This window comes from Quercus robur, chromosome 5, assembly GCF_932294415.1.
Source record: "Quercus robur chromosome 5, dhQueRobu3.1, whole genome shotgun sequence".
NCBI classification, from domain to species: Eukaryota; Viridiplantae; Streptophyta; class Magnoliopsida; order Fagales; family Fagaceae; genus Quercus; species Quercus robur.
This window is the reverse complement of record NC_065538.1, coordinates 57,027,662-57,046,652: the sequence shown is the minus strand read 5'-3', so window position 1 is coordinate 57,046,652 and position 18,991 is coordinate 57,027,662. Positions and strand designations below refer to the sequence as shown.

General features: G+C 31.7%; 1 protein-coding gene across 3 annotated transcripts; it reads right to left on the bottom strand.

Moving 5' to 3' along the window:
* Positions 1-6,301: 6,301 nt before the first annotated feature.
* LOC126726422 (uncharacterized) lies at positions 6,302-12,727 on the bottom strand. Of its 3 annotated transcripts, XR_007655862.1 has the most exons (7): positions 12,549-12,727; positions 10,409-10,722; positions 10,111-10,335; positions 9,887-9,997; positions 8,092-8,155; positions 7,145-7,242; positions 6,302-6,592 (listed from the first exon to the last, which is right to left on the bottom strand). XR_007655862.1 is itself a non-coding variant. In XM_050431689.1 (6 exons), exons 2-5 carry the CDS (start codon positions 10,544-10,546, stop codon positions 8,093-8,095), a joined length of 537 nt encoding a protein of 178 aa, XP_050287646.1. In that variant the 5' UTR covers positions 10,547-10,722; positions 12,549-12,726; the 3' UTR covers positions 6,302-6,609; position 8,092. The 3 variants fall into 3 exon arrangements, 2 of the variants coding, with proteins under 2 accessions (XP_050287646.1, XP_050287647.1); XM_050431689.1 differs by lacking the exon at positions 7,145-7,242 and having other exon boundaries at positions 6,302-6,609; positions 12,549-12,726; XM_050431690.1 differs by lacking the exon at positions 7,145-7,242 and having other exon boundaries at positions 12,549-12,726.
* Positions 12,728-18,991: the final 6,264 nt, after the last annotated feature.

Sequence of the window (18,991 nt, the reverse complement as noted above, 5' to 3'; positions counted from 1 at the left end):
GAACGAACAATGGGAAAAAATATCGCCTTAAAAATTCTGTAAAAGAGAGTATCTTCATTATGTAAGAGCAGCCATGCTTGCTTGGCAAGGAGAGAGTTGTTGAAGAGAGCAAGATCTTGAAATCCCAATCCTCCTTCTAATTTTGGTTTTGTCAACTCAAACCATTTAACCCAATGTATTTTCCTTTTGTCACCTCATTGCCCCCAAAAGAATTTTTTTACCATTGCTTCAATTTCATGGCAAAGGCTCAAGGGTAATTTGAAACAACCCATGGCATAAGTAGGAATGGCTTAAGCAATTGCTTTGATAAGGACTTCTCTACCGGCTTGAGAAAGGAGCTTCCCCTCCCACCCCTGTAATTTCCTCCACATCCTCTCCTTAATATAACTGAAGCTTGATTTTTTACCCAATCCCACCAATGAGGGCAGCCCCAAATATCTCTCATAAGACCTTATTTTATTCACCCCTAACAAATTTTTGATCTCCTCTTTAACATCATCTTTTGTGGACTTGCTAAAGAAAAGAGATGTTTTTTCTTTTTTTATTTTTTGCCCCGACACCTCTTCATATTCCGCCAAAATTTTGAGCACATTTCCACATTCTTAAGAATTTGCCTTACAAAAAAGTAAGCTGTCATCTGCAAAAAATAAGTGGGTTAGTTTGGGGCCTCTTTTGCATATTGAGAACCCGTTGATTTCCTTTGCTCTTGCAGCTTTTTTGATTAAGCCATGTAATCCTTCCGTGCATAATAGGAAGAGGAATAAGGAGAGTGGGTCCCCTTGTCTTATGCCTCCTGTTGGATTAATTAACCCCTTTGGATCACCATTCACCAGAATTGAGTATGAGACTGTACGAACACACTCCATGATCAAACAGATCCACCTTGAGCAAAATCCCATTTTTTCCATCAGTTTCTGAAGATAATTCCATTCCATCCTGTCATACGCCTTACTCATGTCTAGTTTTAAAGCCTAAAACCAATTTGTCCTAAATTATGATTTTTCATACAATACAAGGTTTCAAAAGCTACTAAAACATTGTTTGAAATAAGCCTATTCTTTGCAAAAGCAGATTGATGCTCAGTTATAAGATCTGGCATGAATTTTTTTAATCTGTTTGCAAGGACATTGGAGAATATCTTGTACAATACATTACATAAATTGATAGGACAATATTGAGAAACTGAAACAAGATTCTTCACTTTTGGAATTAAAGTGACAAAAGTATGATTTATTGGGTAAGGTAGTTTACCTGAATTCAGCCAAGCTAGTATTGTGGAAGTCACCTCTTTGTTCATGATCCCCCAAAAGTGTTGATAGAATAGGGGTGGCATCCCATTAGAACCTGGTGCTTTTAGGGGCACCATTTGGTCTAGTGCTTCCTGAATTTCCCACTCCATGAACTCCCCCATTAGCTGTTCATTAATCTCATCTATGACCAATCTTGGATTAAAGGATAGAGAACCTTCTTCAATGACCGAATTCCTTGTAGTGAATAATTCTACAAAATACTCCACAATGGTGTCTCCAATAGCTTCTAGTTGCTCTTGCCAATTACCCCTTTTATCTTCAATTCCAAGAATGGAATTCTTCCTGAATCTTTGAGTTGCTTTGTTGTGTAAAAATTTGGAATTGCTATCACCATGTTTCAACAATAACACCCTTGATCTTTGGCTCCACATCCGTGTTTCCTTGTCCATGAGAACATGAATTTCAGCCTTCAACTCTCTAAGCCAAGAATTATCTCCCCTCCTCATTGTCTCAGCCTCAATCCTAGCAAGCATCTTCTTTTTTTCCTCCCATTCTCGCCTAACATTACCAAATACATTTTTTTCCCACCATTCCAAATCCTTACTACATTTTTCAATTTTTTCATGATATCACCTTCTTCCCCATTCCTCCAAACCACCTCCACAATTTCTCCACATCGTGTGTCAGATAACCAACATCTCCTCAAACCGAAACACTTTCTTCCTGGGTGGGGCTTCCAATCCCGAAAAATTGATAAAGAGTGGAATATGATCTGATGACATACATCTAAGATGGGACACCCTTGAGCCTGGGAATCTTATGAGGAACTCACTATTCACCAATCCTCTATCCAATCATTCCCATACTGAATGGCCATCAGTAAAATGTTTGCTCCAAGTAAATTTTGAATACTCAAAACCATAGATTTGAAACTTAGACTATTCAAAAAAAAAAAAAAAAAAAAGGAGATTCAAGGTTTTTGAGGTTGACCACGATGATATTAAGAATAATTTATAATAAATTTAGTTCTTAATTACATTTAAATATATTAATTGTCCATTTCAATGTGTAGCCTAGTGGATATTAATGCTTAAGAACACTTCGAAAACCGGATATAAAAACCGCCGGGAGATAGTTTTTCATATAATAGTCTTTTCTATTTTGGCTGAAATATAGTCAAATATAACAAATGCATGAACGGAATCAGTAGATATAGAAGTGTTTGAATTTTTTCCAACTCAGATGATAAATTATATTCCCTCTTCTCTTGTTGACAATTGCAGTTATTTGAGGAAACAAATCCTGCAATTGTGTCAAGTACTTTTACAAAGAAACGAATTGACGAGAAGAGGCACCAAACAAGCACATGATTATGTAATTATGCAAGAGATAAAATAAATAAATAAAGCAAAATATTAAGAGATGTTTTTAAATCCTCCTACGACTTGTTTCAAAAAAAAAAAAAATCCTCCTACGACTAGGAGTGTACTTTATTTTATTTATTTATTATTGTGAGTAAGACTTAAGTACAGTACTTAAGTATTGTTCTTTAGATTCCTTTCTTAAGATTTTGCTATAAGAATTTTTTCTCATGAGATGAAAGTGTATTTTTTAATTAAGTAGCCACATAGCTAAATTTTAAGAGAAGAACCTAAGAAATATCACCAAATGTACTGTATCTAAGTTTTATCTTCTTCTTCTTATTATTATTCAAATCTTGCTGGATTGTATGTTATTAAACTTTGTCCTGAGAGTTAAGACTATACTGGCTGCTAAATATTTATGAAGCAGTCTGAATTGATTTCCTTTTCTGTTTACTAATGGGCATTTTAGGTTGAGGGCTTTAGACAATGTTGGGTTGGGTTGTCATGTCAGGGCTTGCGTACATGCACTGGCCTAGTAACACATTCTAGCCTAAGTCTTTTCTTAACAATTAATTTATGAACCATGGGTCCTATAAACTATATAGTCTTCTTCTTTCTTACTTTTTTTTTTTTTTTTTTTTTGTCACTATTTGATAGTTACAATGAATGATGATAAAATATTTGAAATTTAAATATCTTTAAAATACTTGAAAGTGTCAATCAGTTAAGTTACAAGAATAACTATAATTTATATAGTTATATATAATAATTTCGTAGCAAAGTCATGGGTCACTTCCTTAAAAAATTATCATATATATATATATATATATATATATATATCGAAGGCTATACCAGTTTGACCAGTAAAACGATATATTTCGATACCAGTCAATACCAGTGTACCGTTTTAGGTTTATTGTTATTTTTTATATTTATAAATATATATATATATATATATATATGTACGTATTTATGTGTGTGTGTATGTATATTATAATAATATATAAAAGTTTACCATAAAACATAGCCCCAATTCAAAATAAATTATTCATGGTTTTATACTTTAGCATCAATTAAAAGAAAAAAAAAACACTATATAAAAAATAGAAAGCTTAATTGTTCATTGCATACTTAGAAAACAAATAATACTAATAAGTTAACGCAAGTAAGTTACTATTCTGCCCTTACAAAAATTCAAAAATTACGAAACTAAAAAAAAGAAAAAAAAAATTCTATATCGGCCAGTACACTCGGTACCGGCCGGTATTTCCCCAAATTGGCCAGTATGGCCGGTACTGCTGGCATTTAAACCAGTACGAAATATTGACGTTTCGTTACTAATATATGTACCGGTACGATATTGACTACTTTGATTTCAACAACATTAGGATTTATTTTTGAGAATTAAATAAACTTGGTGTCTTGGAAAATGTGCCCAATCATATTCACCACATGGATTTTGATGGTTAATTGGCTTAAATGCCTTCAATGTCAGGACATCTTCAGCAGTTTGTACTGTTTGGAGTATTAACAGTGATATTTAGTTTTTACCTACCTACTTTTTCAAATACACTTTCCAATAGATTCTCTATCTCATTCTCTGTCTCATTTAAATGTTATTTCTTCATTCATTATTTATTCTTTTTTTAATTATCATTTATTCTTTTTTTAACAACTATATTTTTCAATGAGAAGTGTTATGTTCACAACATTTTACGCAATACTTTCATAACAAAATTTATGTGGAAAGTTGTTACTAGTTCTAATTTGAACTCATCACTAAAATTATTTTTTTACTCGCCAATATTCACTAATAACAATCTGTTACTTAAAATTTATTGTGAAAATATTGTGGTAGTATTTTTCAATTAAGATTTTTTATTTTTTATATTATTTTTCTTCCTTTCATTTCATTTTCATCCATACACATTTCATTTCTTTTTTTCTTTTTCTTGTTTTTCTCCTCCACACAAATGTCCAGCCCCCCTTCTTTCATTTTCTTTTTCACCTCAAGAACATTCCAGCAATCTCACATTTGCTTCACATGAGAGAGAGAGAGAAAGAGAGAGAGAGAGATTGCTGCTCGTCCGCTGCCCCACCGCCGGTGGAGATCAAGGTCGCCGAAAGGACAAAGCCGATGGAGATCAGCATTCACCATGCAGCACTAGCACATCTGCCGCCCCATCGCCGCTTGTCCTCCTCCCCACCACTAGGCTAGGTCAGATTGGCTTGTTCTTTTCTTTGCTTCGTCTTTTTTTTTTTTTTTTTTTCCCATATTTGCTTGTTCTGATTCAACTTTATTTTAAGAATTGGATTTTGTTTTGTGTTTTGTATTTGGATTATGTGAGAAACGAAGAGAATGAGAGAAAAAAAAGAAATCCAGAGGAGAGAGAAAGAATTGATATAATAGTAGCTGGTATAATTTTTTAAGCAGAAAAATTGATTTGAAGTTGCTACAGTGTTCTCTAAATTAAGAGAAGCACTGTAGTAACTTCAAAAAAAATTTAGAAAAGTTTTGTGTATAGGGAACCCGTTGGAGCGTGAACAATAGTCATTTTTCACCAAAAAATAAAGATACAGTAACTATTGGAGATGCTCTCACTCTCCAATGGCATTCAAGACTACTATTTTTGATCAATGTGGTGTTAGTTTTGCTGCTATAATGAATTCCTATGCATCCCATTTTCGAAAAATGTATAGGCATTTTTTTTTTTTTCTTTTTGAGAATAAAAAATGTATAGGCTTTTAGTGGATAGAAACCTTCTCTCTTTCTAAACATATAAACTTTGTTCTCGTAAGTCTTATAATTTAACTAGTTAGTACATTATAATAGAAATATCCAAAATTCAAATCCCTATCATCCCCAACTATTTATGTATAAAAAAAAATAGAGGGTTAAAATTGTCTTTGCTTGTGAAAGTTGAAGTTATTAAGTTATTTTGCTATTAAGTGAAGTTGCAAACTTTCAATAGTGTGTTTGATAAATCAAGTTCTGTTGTTTTTTACATTAAATTTTATTTTATCCTAGTCATATTTAATTTTTATACTGTAGATATTGTTTCTTTTATTCATAAGTATTTCTAAATATAAATGTTTAATAGAAATATATGAATTTAAATAAAAAAACTTTGAAAAAGAAAAAAGAGCTAAATCTCAAGAAGAATTTCTTGATAAATTTGATACTAGTAACAAAATATATATATATATATATATATATATATATATGAATGCAGATGACTGACTTCCATCTGTCTCTCATATGAAATTGGTAACATACTTGAAGTTACTTTATCCATCTGTCGTCTCTCCTAATTCTCATCTGCATTCCATGCAAATTGAATGAGACCATTATATTTATTTTGTGAGGTGATGAAGCAAGATATGTTGAAAACTTTTCTTTTACTTCTGAGATCAGTTAGTGTATCTTGATTCAATTGTCGCCATATTCCTGCTACATAAGTATTTGGTGTACATAAGTTGAAACAGTCCATAGATATAACGAGAGTACTCTCATTGTAGCCTTTTAATGACAATATGTGAATAACTAGAAAATTGATCCCAAGTCTTAAATTAACAAATGCATGTCATTTTCATAAAGACAAATGAAAATATTTTACCTTTTTTACATTCCCATATCCCTTCCGTTTGACAACATGGGGGCAACAAAAAGAGGATCAAAGCCGTGAATTAGTTCAATTCATAGAAAGCAATAATCTTTCAATTGAGTTCAATAATAACAAATCTAATTTACTTCATAGGCTTTAGCACTAGCATTCCAGCAAACAGAGACAATGTAAACAATGTTTTTTATTTTTTTTATTTTTTATAATTCAATTGTTAACAAGTGAGGTAGAGGGATTCAGTCCTTGATAAGGCTCTTAGCTAGGCAAAGTAAAAAATGTAGAAAATCCAAACCCACAGCTGATAATGCTCCTGTCTGAAATTGTAAAGCCATTATGAACTTTAGAGATATGACGCCTGCAAATGAAAAGGTTCTCAAAGGATATAGTCAGTGTATTAAATTTTAATCAATTATGACCACAATCAATTAAACTTATTCCAAACAATTAAAAATATTGTTAGGAAAACTAACTTCGAAAACCTCCTGGACTTCAAGGAGATCACAATGTTTATATAATGGTTAATTGTACATCTCTCTCTCTCTCTCTGTGTATAGATTTCCTTGACATGAAATTTTGACACAAACTAAGCCATAATGAAACTACTTCTCACCATTTCTAGATAGACCTCCCCAAAACCTTTTTTTTTTCCAATCACTTTTCGGTTTCCATCCACACATCTTAGCCACCAAAAGAGCCCCACCCAAAAAAATAAAGAATTCACAAGGTTGCAATTCATAGGAAAAAAAAAAAAAAAAAAAAGCAAATGAATCATTAGGTAATGTACACAAAATATTGCAAAATTGAGGGTTGAATCAAATATTTAAGCCTGAAAGATATTGAATATCATAGGAGGAAGAAAAGCTCTATAACACAGAGAGATAGTTGATTGAACTGTAGAAGTTCTTACTTTGTTAGTTTTAGCAAATTAGGACATACGTCCAGGAAAAGACACCAAAGGTAACTTGTTATTAGTATCGGAAAGCTAAATAGCATCCACCACAAAGCCTGAACAAGATAAGAGCAATGAAAGAGCAACAAATAAGAGTGAGAAACCACATAAGCTCTTCTTTGAATTTACAAAGCAGGGAGTTATGACCAAAAGCCCAGAGCCAACTAATAATTTCATTTCCGTTTTCACATTTTTATATTTCCTAATGACATGAGCAATAAAAAGTTTAAACGGGGCAAGGCTTTTCAGTATGACCACTGGGAAGATGATGCAGCCATTATCTTTAGACATTGTGATGAGAATCATTGTCCTCAAAAGTCAGAATGTCAGAGTCTATTTACAGTACTCAGTAAGTTTTAAATATGTGTGTTTGTTTTTTATCAGAAGTTTATATATCTAATAATTCCAGACACAATGAATATATTAAAACCCAAACTGACACAATGTGCTATTCACAAAAAGAAAATTTGGCCACTTTGTGAAACAAGGAGTTAATGATTATATGGCAAAGGCAAATTCAGTACCATTTGAATTAGGATATATAGCAATTAAGTGCTTTTCTTTTTATAAGTAATAATATTCCATTATATTAGCAGACAAACATCATGTATGAGTGTGTACACAAAGTTCCCCTAGAGAATTACACGACCCTTAAAAATGAAGAGAGAGTAAATCAATAAATCCAAAATAGAATTTATATTACTTGTGCCAAGGGCGCAAGACCACTCAAACACCTATAAAAAGAGGGAATAAGTGTACTATGATAAAGCATATAAAATGGGTACGTGTGCCCTTTTTCTTTACAAAAAGGTCTCATAAATTAGCACATGAGCAATGACAAATCAAGGTTAGGGAAATGTACACCCAAATGGAACATTAAGAGTATAAATTCTCAAGAAAAGTACCTTATAAATCTGGATCCTTCATTCCGCTCTTCATCAGTGATCCAAACTCTTTAGGAGGCCATATCTACATACAAATGCGCACATATCTATAACTTAGCAATGATAAAATTTAACACATGACAGTGATATTTTCAGTATGATAATTATGTAGGGTCAAATATCAAACACCAAACAGTGACATTAAAGTCCTAGAGGTCATGACATGAACCTGATCTTGATACATCTTCATAACAGTTTCTATCACCCACTCAAATGTTGGTGATAATAAGAATAATAATAACAAATGTTTTATTAGCTGTCCAGACTTTCAGGACTTCAATTAAAGGTTATAACCAATGGCTTTTGCAACTGGCTGTCAACTTTATGCAATCATCCTCCTAGGCTTAGGACTTTAGAAACCAAGACTTTGACAATTTCACTGATTTTCTTTAAGGTGAACCAGACAATTAGAACATTAGCATTATAATTGTTAAACCATGAGCATAAAAAGAGCCATAAGATCTTATCGGTGTTATTCACACATAGATCATATCAAATTCTCTTGTACCGAATGCAATGATTTACCATGCACTTCATATGGATACTGTGTAGAGTGTGGACAAGTGCATTTTATGTGGAATCTCAACTATGTTGAATTGACTACATAAATCTTTCTTTCAGTTGATGCTTCCTCATCCTAGAAGCCTTTCCTCCATCTTGTCTTGAGTTGGTGAACTTCTAAAGCTACATGGAATTCATGACAAGACTGCATGTATGTTTTTCCTACATATGTCTTGCATTGCCTCTCATCCATCTTTAGTCTTTATCTAGCTACTCTGAACTTTTCTTGATAGCTTAGCAATCCATAGATAACAATTGAAAATTGAAATTGTACAAGGATTGCTATCGATTGAAAATGATAAAATGAACATCAAGAACAAAGAATCATACAACAATATTTTTATAAATTTTACCCATTCAGAACAAGGGATAAACAGAGATAAGATGGTTAGGATCACCACAGATAAGATGGTTGGGTTGGTCATGCTTGAAGGCAATCTAGACTATGTGCGCTCAAAAGAAAATCCCACGTCTAGTGAATCTATCAAATTACACCTATTTTGATTGGATTTAAACGAATTTGTCACTCACAAACCCCATTTTTATTCTCCCCCTCCCACCCCCCCCCCCCCCCCCCAACCCCCCCGCCACATTAATTTGCACCTTATTCATTTATCAAGCAAAACAAAGGAATTATAAAATTCCATTCCCCAAATTCCGGCTCTCCCTCAAATTCCCTTTCACACACAATACAAGTATTAATTGGTTACTAATTTTTAGAAGTTCTTCACTTCTACTTTGACTTCTATTTTCTGTCTTTAAGCCCACCTATCCAAACATTCTTCAATGCTAAGTTATATCTTCATAGTTTCCATTTAATTAACATATATGCTAGTTCTATCAACTAGAATTTCAGAATGAAATATATTCTTAGGTCTCTCATATGATTTAAGCCTAGTAAATTCATCAAAAACCAATGCAAAAAAATATACATCCAATCACATTATCTTTGACAACAAAACCAAATGCACTCACAGAAACTTAATTGAGCATCAATTTCAATATGCCCCAAAATTTAAATTGAAAGAAAAATAAAGGCGGTTACCATACATTCCATTGCCAAAAGAACAGAATTTCTTAACATAAAAATAACTTAAATTATACCCTCCTTTTGTTTTTTGGCTGGGACAAGGACAGTACAATTAAAAGCATCAAACTTCAACATTAAATGGGCTAAAGAAAGAAATGTAGTCACCTTACAGAATACTTTGCCTTCAAGGAGACTGTAAGGAACAGGACCAAATTGTCTTGAATCTCTGGAATTATAGATGTTGTCTCCCTCTACCCAAACATGTCCCTTTGGAACCTATGACAGCACTAATAATAGCTATTACAAAGCACAATCTATAACTATAAGCCTTAGCAACAAAAAGCCAATTCCAAAAAATAAAAGTTAAATTGATGAATGATAATAGATACCATAATAGTGTCACATCTATCACTGTTCATGGGGTCAACAACATAGGTGACAGAATGAGACTCCAATCCCAACAAGCGCTTCACCATGACTTTTCGAGGAGATTCAGGAGAACGTAAGAGGACAATATCCCCAGGGCTCACTTTGCCAAATTTGATGGAGAGCCGCTCCGCCAAGAACATATCGCCGGTTAGATTGAAGGTCGGGATCATGCTGGGACCATAGGCCTGCAACCACTCAATTATTATCATTTCTTTCTAACACATGTTGTTTTGTAAAGTTTAAGGGAAAATGTTTTACGAGGGCAAAGGTGCAGAGGTAAGTGTTGGTGACGTGAAGGACGCAGAAGAACTTTGCCACTGCAAGGGTTTTTCCTGATGCTTCTTTCACTATACTCTTATATTGTAAATTCCAAAGTCTCCCAATAAGCCCCACCATGTCTGAGATCTCTGTGTCTCAAGCTATAAGCTATTCTCAACTTCAAAATCCTGAGTTCCAATTTCAAAATGTGATTACGCCAACAGCTATGGATGAGTCTAATCACTCCGGTCTCCGGCTACCAACACTACCTCTCAGCCTCTGCTCCTAGTGGCCTCTCTCTCTCTTCAGAATACCTGTAGTTTGGACAGAAGAATTTGATGTTCACATACCCAAGTCCAACTCAAGTTTGATATGAAAATCAAACCCACTTGCTTATTATGGTCCATTATATTTTATGAGCCCAAAAACCAAAAAAACAATATCACAGATAGGAATAAACTAGTGATAAATCTCAGGTCTATATATATACACTAGTCGCTAACTCGTGCAATGCATAGGACAGTTAAATAAATATTAAAACTATTTAGTTTACTCGAAGGTACCATGAACTTGAAAATGATAACAAAAAAATTGGGCTACATGAATGCAATTCATATATAGTTAAATCTATTACTCTAAAAGTGCTCTTACACTTGCTTTGATAAGTACTAACAATTTTAGAAGACAAAAGATTTACTACATAGTATAAACATATAAGTATATAACTACTCTCAATATAGTGACTTCTTAAAATTAAGCCTCAACATCTACCTAACCAATTGTGACTCCAAAAGTTCTTACTTTGTTTTTTGATAAGTGACTCCAAAGGTTCTTACTTGTAGGCACTTTGAACAATTCTTTTTATATGAGATTAGTGAAAAAGATTCAAATCATCATCATTATGTGCAAGGATAAAGTGGTAATGATACAGAAATGGACGAAATACTTCTTCAAATTAGTTAATGAATATAGGCCCAGCAGAGTAAATCTAGAAGACATTATGTCCTCTTACTGCAACATGCAAACTAAGATTATGATAATTGATGAATGACAAATGAATGTGGTGGCACTCAGGAAAATAGTTTATAGGAAAAAAGTTTCAACTCTCATATCTTCAAATAAGAGGTCATATCTAATTTAAAAATTGCATGAGAAAGTTTAGAGCAAACCTTATTTTGGGTCTTGCATCTGTTGGACCTGATTCTCAAAATTTTCATTTCCTACCCAATACTACAAGTTTGATTCCAGAGAAGAAAATGTGTACCCCATTTAAGATAGAAAATTTTAAGTTTAAAAACGGCAAAGGCAAAAACAAAGTGAACATGGGATAAATGGAAGAGGAACATGCTATTATGTCTACACTATCATATAAACCACAACCCAAGTTGAAGCTTAATCCTATTTATAGGGAAGATGATATAAAAACCACTACTTGCTGGGGCTAAAAATAACATAAATAAAACCCATTGCTTAAAGCTTTTTAAGTTCCAAAAGAGGTGTTTCCCCAGTAGCCCAATACTATCATTACATGCCACAACCTGTTAATCATCTACTGTTACAAAAGTCCATCCTAGGCAAACTTCCTCCTCACCTATTAAATGGGCTTTCAAGAGGAGAAACACCTCATATTCCCATCATTCAAATGGCTATCTGCATATAGAACCTGAACCCAATCCAAGATCTTTATCCAACCAATATAAAATTTCATCCATAAAATTCAACTCAGACATTTCGTCAAGCATGTGGAGTACACTTTAAAAGAACATATAAATAATACCAAGAAAAGAAATGACCTCAGCTAATGGCACAACAATGAGGGAGATCATAGTATCATACTCATGAAAAACAAAGAGAGGCACACCCCCAAGAATTGATATTTCCCTTTTTTAAGTTTTGAGAGAAAAAAATAACATAGTAATCCACAGCTGCAAACCAAAACTATAGTTCATAGTATCACTAATCAAACATGCATGTTGGAGAAAACCCAATGTCAAAAACATTCTAAAACCCCAAAAGGTATATACCCTTTTTGTCGAATGTTGAATGCAGATTTTTCTAACCACCTAAATTTTCTCGGTTCCATTAATGCAAACATTCATTATCAGCAGCTATTTACAAAAAACACAGATTAAAAACGTACCAGGCTTTAGAGGCCAAGACTTGAGGCGGCAGAGACTATGAACAGACAGAGAAAGAGAGAAGAGGTGAAAGGGTTTGGCTGAGATGAGATAGTGGACAGCGTTTAAGCCATGAGCGAACGAAACAGAAAAGGGTGAGGTCTGAGGGGGCAGCGTGCGTGAGGAGAGAAGAGTAACCGTTTGGGATTGGATTACAAGTACTTTTACCTTCTATCCTGTGCAATTTTTTAAACTCAACCTAAAAATAAATAAATAAAACCTAAATAACTTGTTCAAAAATCAAACATTCACTTAAATGAATCTGAAAAAAAAAAAAAGGTCAAATGGTTAGCTTTTAAAATAATTTTTTTTTTTTTTTTGAATACAAGATAGAATTCTACTTTATCTTAATTTAAGTATATATATGTGTGAAATTTCCTCCTAGAAATTTGAATTCCGGCCCTTGCCTCCCCACACCCCACAAGCATTTACACTTATTGAGTGACCATCGCATTAAGGGTGTGCGGTGATTAAAATAAAATCTTATTACTGTGCACTTTTGGTACGATGGTCATTCCACAAGTATAAAGGTGTAGGGGCAATGATCAGAGTTCAAGTCTCTAAAAGGAAATTTCACACGCATATTGGTGATGTGGAAATTTGCAAGGCTCCAAATGCATGATACGAAGAAATTAACAAATAATCAAATTTCTTCGATTTTATAATATCATATCATATTATATATAATAAAAGTTGAGCTTAGACAACGTGATTGCGCCACGTGGCTTCACCAAATTGCATAAATTTTAATAAATTTTTAAATTTTAAGAATAGATATATATACATATTTTTTGGATAAATATAACAAATCAAGTAATGAAAGAAAGCAGTATTTGACTTACAACTATAACAGTTGTGTCTATCTAAAATGTTATTAACAAACCCTAAAATTAATAGAATAGAATTACCTAAGGATAGAATTTAAATAAAAAAGAGATTCTTTCATCTTGATGCTTTTTAAATATATATTATTTTTCTTCTCCTATCATTTCTAAATTGATAAAAATCATAATTTGATTACAATCCAAATTCTTCATTTGATCCTTTTCTTATTATAATATATAAGTTGATAAGAATCTTAATAAAAAAAAAATCAATGTAGTACACGTAAAAAAAAGGTCCATCTAATCCTTCTTCTTTTTTTATTTAAATTATATTACTACATGTAAAATCTTCAAAAAAAAAAAAAAAAAAAAAAAAAAAAAAAAAAAAAAAACCCTTACTACATGTAAAAACTGCAAAAAAGTTTTTAGATTTTTTTTAAAAAAATATATAATTTTTCTTTTCCGATAATTTATAAGTTGATAAAAATCTTAATATCATTATAATCAAAATTCTTCATCTAATCCTTTCTTAAAGTACACGTTAAAGTCCATCTAATTTCAACTCCATACACCTCTATAAATGAGATTGACATTAGACCTTTTGTTCATATCAACTTCTTCAATGTGGAGTGTATATATATAAGATAATTCATAATAAATGCCTACCATACAGTTTTTTTCCTCTATTATTCTCTTCTTCTCCCTACAACCTTACACATATGTATTTGTTTACACTAATTTTTTTTAATGTATTTGTTTAATTTTTTTTTTCCATCAAATTGAATAGGTTTTGTGTATTTTTTTTGTCTTTTGTTTAACCTAATTTCCTAAAGTTTTATCCTATTTATTTGGTTATTGTTTGAGCATCAATCATTAAATAGAGTTAGACATGAATTTTTATTATTTTGTATATCATATATGAATTACAATCAACAATAGCACACTTTTGTTTTCGTTTAGTACAGTTTCATTTGAAGCACTGCATATTGGACAAATTGCTTCAACATAAACACCACACCTTGATAAATTGTCCATTGCAAGTAAAGAATTACTCAATGATCTCCAAAGAAAAAGTAAGACATTTTTCCCCTTCACTTATTTTATTCTATTTATGCCTCAATAATTTTTATTTTGTTGGTCTTTTTGCTTCTTCTTTATTTATTTTTATTTATTCGTATTGCTCATATTGTTAATTGGAAAACTACTGTCTACCATTCTCTTTGTAGTTTAAGCCTTATTTGAAAAATCTTAATTAGGTGAACTAGATAGGAAATATCATGCTAAGCAGGGTTTTTTTTTTTTTTTTTTTTTTTGTTGTGCTACTTATTTTGGTTTGTTAATAATAGAGAGAGAGGTTGAGATCAAATAATAGAGATTATTGTTCACAACTAAAGGCCAAAATGGATGTTACTATTGAAAGGTATCACTTCTCAATTCTCATCATATCTCAATGCTAATGAATTTATTTATTTTATTTATTTTTTTGGTTGGGTGAAAATCACTCAAGTTTCAGTGTCTTCTCCCATGCTTTTAAGGACAAAAATTATATTTTCATGTATGTCTCTCTACTTTATATTTTTAAATGTTTAGTTATTTAGATTATTCTTAATTACTGAATTGAGGTTCCCACTTAAATATGCTTTCAATCATTTTTTTAATAGCTTTTAATTATTAAATTCAAGGTTTTTCCATTTAAATATTACTTAAGCCTTAAATCTCAATATATTATGAAAAATCCTTATATGTTTCTATTATGTATCTCATTTTATATTAGTTACGTAGTTATCTACCATCTTCCATTCAATTATTTTAGACATATATATATATATATGCTTTTAAAATATTTTAGTCTCACACAATATGCATTCATTATATAACTTAAAAGTGAAATATTCATTTATTTTTATTGTTTATTTTATTATTTAATTTTAAGGAAATTAATTAAAAAAATTGTTTACATTTGAATTTTAATTAAGCCGTGCATCGCACGGGCATAATACTAGTTTATAAATAAAATTTTATTAACCTTAAAAAGTTTTTTTTTTTTTTTTTAATTTTCTCATTAAACTAGAAATTTTACATTAAAAAAAAAGTTATAAGAAAACTATTATAAATAAATCTCCTAAAAGATAAATGAGAAATGTGTAACACGAATGGGAAAGCTCTGGTTAATAGGGAAGTTAGCAAATTTTAGTTTAGTTCTGGTTTTTTTTTTTTTTTTTTTTTTCGTTTTTAAAATTAAAATAAAATTAATAACTCAATATTTGGCACGTCAATATTTTTTTTTAATAAGAATCATTTTTAAAAATGAAATTAATAACTCAATATTTGGCATGTCAATATGTTTTTGGCAAAAACACTATTTTGATCTTTATATTTTGGGATTACAGTCAATTTGGTTCCTACATTTTAGTACTAGTTAATTTGGTCTTTGTTATCTTAAATTTGCAGTCAATTTAGTCCCTACTGTTGACTCATTGACGGAAAATTCCTACGTGGCAAATGATATGCACAATTGGCACAATTAAAGCTGATGTGGCTTATAAAATAATAAAAAATTTTAATTGAATTTTTTTTAAATGCCCCTATAAAAAAAATGCCATGCCAGTGTCAGAATTAAAAAAAAAAAAAAATTCTTAAAGAAAAAAAAAACTTAATTTTTATTTTATTTTCTTTTCTCTGTCATTCTTGTAGTTTCTTGACAAACAAACACATCAAAATTGATTTTTTTTTCTTTTATTTCCCTCTCACCAAAATCACACCCCAAAAAATTCTATCAAACCCAACAATGTTCATTCTCACATGATGATCCCTTTACAGTTTACACTCGTATACACAAATTCACAAACACATTGAACATTTTCAGAATTTTCCTCCATACATAATTGTTCACCTATTCATAATCACAGCAACACACATCCTTTTCGAATCCTTTGCTTTACCAACAACCAAAAGTAATATCAACAAACTAAAACCATCATAGAGAAGTCTCAATTATTTTCTGAATACACTTTCATTTTCTTAGCAACCAAACTGAAAAAGAATATATAATAAATATCACAGAGACATTTCAACAAATACAAGAGTTTCAGTGCAGTAAAACTCAAGCATAACGAAAATAAGAACAAAAAACAATAATATAAAGCCAATAAGAAGTAGCAAATGAAGTTTTGTTTTTCCCACTACATTTTCCTCTTCGTTTTTCTAGAGAATCAAATAGAAAACAAAAGGAAATTTTGCAGATTGGAACTATACTACCCACTTCAACAACCCACCCTTAGCAATGTTCTCCACCGCACAATCGTAAGCAGGAATGCTAAACCAAATCGACCATTATCTCCCTCCTCCATTTGCCGATAAAACCATCAAGGGGTTATACAGGTTTGCCCAAACATGCTTACTAATTCAAGGGTTGAAGAAAGCCATTACCATGTCATTGCCATCCATCGGACATGGTTATGCCTTTTGCGAACCATTGCCATGTTGTCACCATCCATTGTGGACTCTCTCCCCCTCTTCAAGTACAACCCAGATTTTGGTTTTGTGCTGTTGACATAATAGATTGATTAGGCATAGATCCACTCCAAGGACCTCGAAAGAAAATCCCAGTCACCGACTGCATCCAATCTCCACCATGCCTCTCTTATTCGATTTCCTGCCCAAGTTCGAGATGTACTTTATCTTGAATCTTCCACGTGATTTTTTTCCTATGTTTTTAGTTTTTACATGTTTGGTTGCTTAGAAAAGATTTTTGGATGTTTTAATTTTAATTTTTTAATTTTTTGCTGATTTGGATTTTTTTAATAATTAAAATGCTGATTTGTCATTTTTTTAATTTTATTTTATAAGCCACGTCAACTTTAATTGTGCCAACAATGCATGTCAACTTTAATTGTGCCAACAATGCATATCATTTGCAACGTAGGCATTTTTCCGTCAATGAATTAACAATAGGGACCAAATTGATTGCAAATTGAAAACAACAAGGATCAAATTGAGTATTACTAAAATGTAGGGACTAAATTGACCGTAACCCAAAAATGAATGGACCAAAATGGTGTTTTTGCCTATGTTTTTCTTAATAAGAATCATTTTTTACAATGAAATTAATAACTCAAATCGCATGTCAATACGTCTTTTTAATAAGATTTTTTTAATTATTTATTTATAGAAATTAGAGATTTTATTAGTGAATTGATGACATGTTATTATTTGGACCATTTATTATAAGATAAAAGTTAAGATTAAAAGAATTTGTGCTAGAGTTCTCTAAAAAACTATAGCATACATTTATTTTATAAAGTCAAATAAGCATGGAATATTAACTTATCAATTTAAAATACTTTTATGATTACTTGTTCCAATTTTCTTTTAGCAAACAAAGGAGCATGACTACAATGGAGTTCCCTAACTTGAAAAAGACTTGAAGCTTTGTTTCTGAAGTCAGAGACTAATGAACAACATAGGGCGAGCACGTCCAGCAGGGTTAACCAATTAGAGTTCCAACAAGAATCATAGAGAAGTCAAGATTCAAGAGAGAAGTATGTTAAGAGGTGTGCAAGATATTGAGGGAAATGAGAATGTCATATGTTTGAACCTCAACCTATAGACCTCTCAAGGTTTCTTCATTTAGCAAGTTCAACGCTACCTATGAAATTGATAACATACTTGAAGTTGATCATTATCATATTTATTTATGCAATGGTACATTTTGTTAGCTACATATGTTCAAGGCTCCTCTCAAAAAAAAAAAAAAAAAATTACCATACATGTTCAAGTTATTTGTACACTTGCGGAATACCTTTTTTTTCTTGTCCAATTTAATACAGGGTAAAATGGATAAATATATTTATATATCTAATCATATTTTTATTTAATAAATCCAAGGAAAAATTTTGGTTGACTTCATTGAGAATTTTTTAAAGCAAGATATGTTGAAAACTTTTCTATTACTTCTGAGATCAGTTAGTGTATTTCTTTTTGTTTCGTTACTCATTCCAATTACTGACAAAAAAAAGTGTGCAAAGTTCAACAAGTACATTATGCATACGACATGCAAGTCCAAAAGGGTTGTGAGTTAGCTGGGATTGTCCTGTAACCCTCCCCTTTGATGATTACAAAATTGAATCTATTGAGCATTTTTAAAAGATAAGGTACTGGAATTTGGTTGACAATGTGATTAGCATAATGATTGTGCGTGGACTGTTGATAGGATTTTTATATATGATATCCAAGCATCACATATACCCGGGTCCAGAAAAGAAAAGACCTCCAAAAGTCAACTTATTTAATTTCATATATTACACATAAAATTAATAGAGGAGCAGGGCACCGACCCATCTCTATATTCTGGAACAAAAACAAACCCAAGACTAAGAGGGAAGAGTGGAGATGGTGAGGGAGCATCCCACTTACAAAAAGAAGCCCGGTAGGCAAAGTTATGAGCAAGAGAATTTACATTCCTAATCCTAAGGGAACTTAACATCTTTTTCGTTTTTTATCTGCAAAATGATATGCAGCCAGAAAGATGCTTAAGATGGAGTGCTAAAAAACAAAAACCAAAGTATCAAAAGAAGAGCAGA

What these genes read in the sequence shown, in the direction of transcription:
- LOC126726422 (XM_050431689.1), bottom strand. Translation starts at nt 10,546, where the DNA reads ATGGTGGGGCTTATTGGGAGACTTTGGAATTTACAATATAAGAGTATA. An exon ending in ACCTCTGCACCTTTGCCCTC is followed by an intron (nt 10,336 to 10,408) that starts GTAAAACATTTT and finishes GAGTGGTTGCAG; the next exon opens with GCCTATGGTCCCAGCATGAT. An exon ending in ATAGATGTGACACTATTATG is followed by an intron (nt 9,998 to 10,110) that starts GTATCTATTATC and finishes GTGCTGTCATAG; the next exon opens with GTTCCAAAGGGACATGTTTG.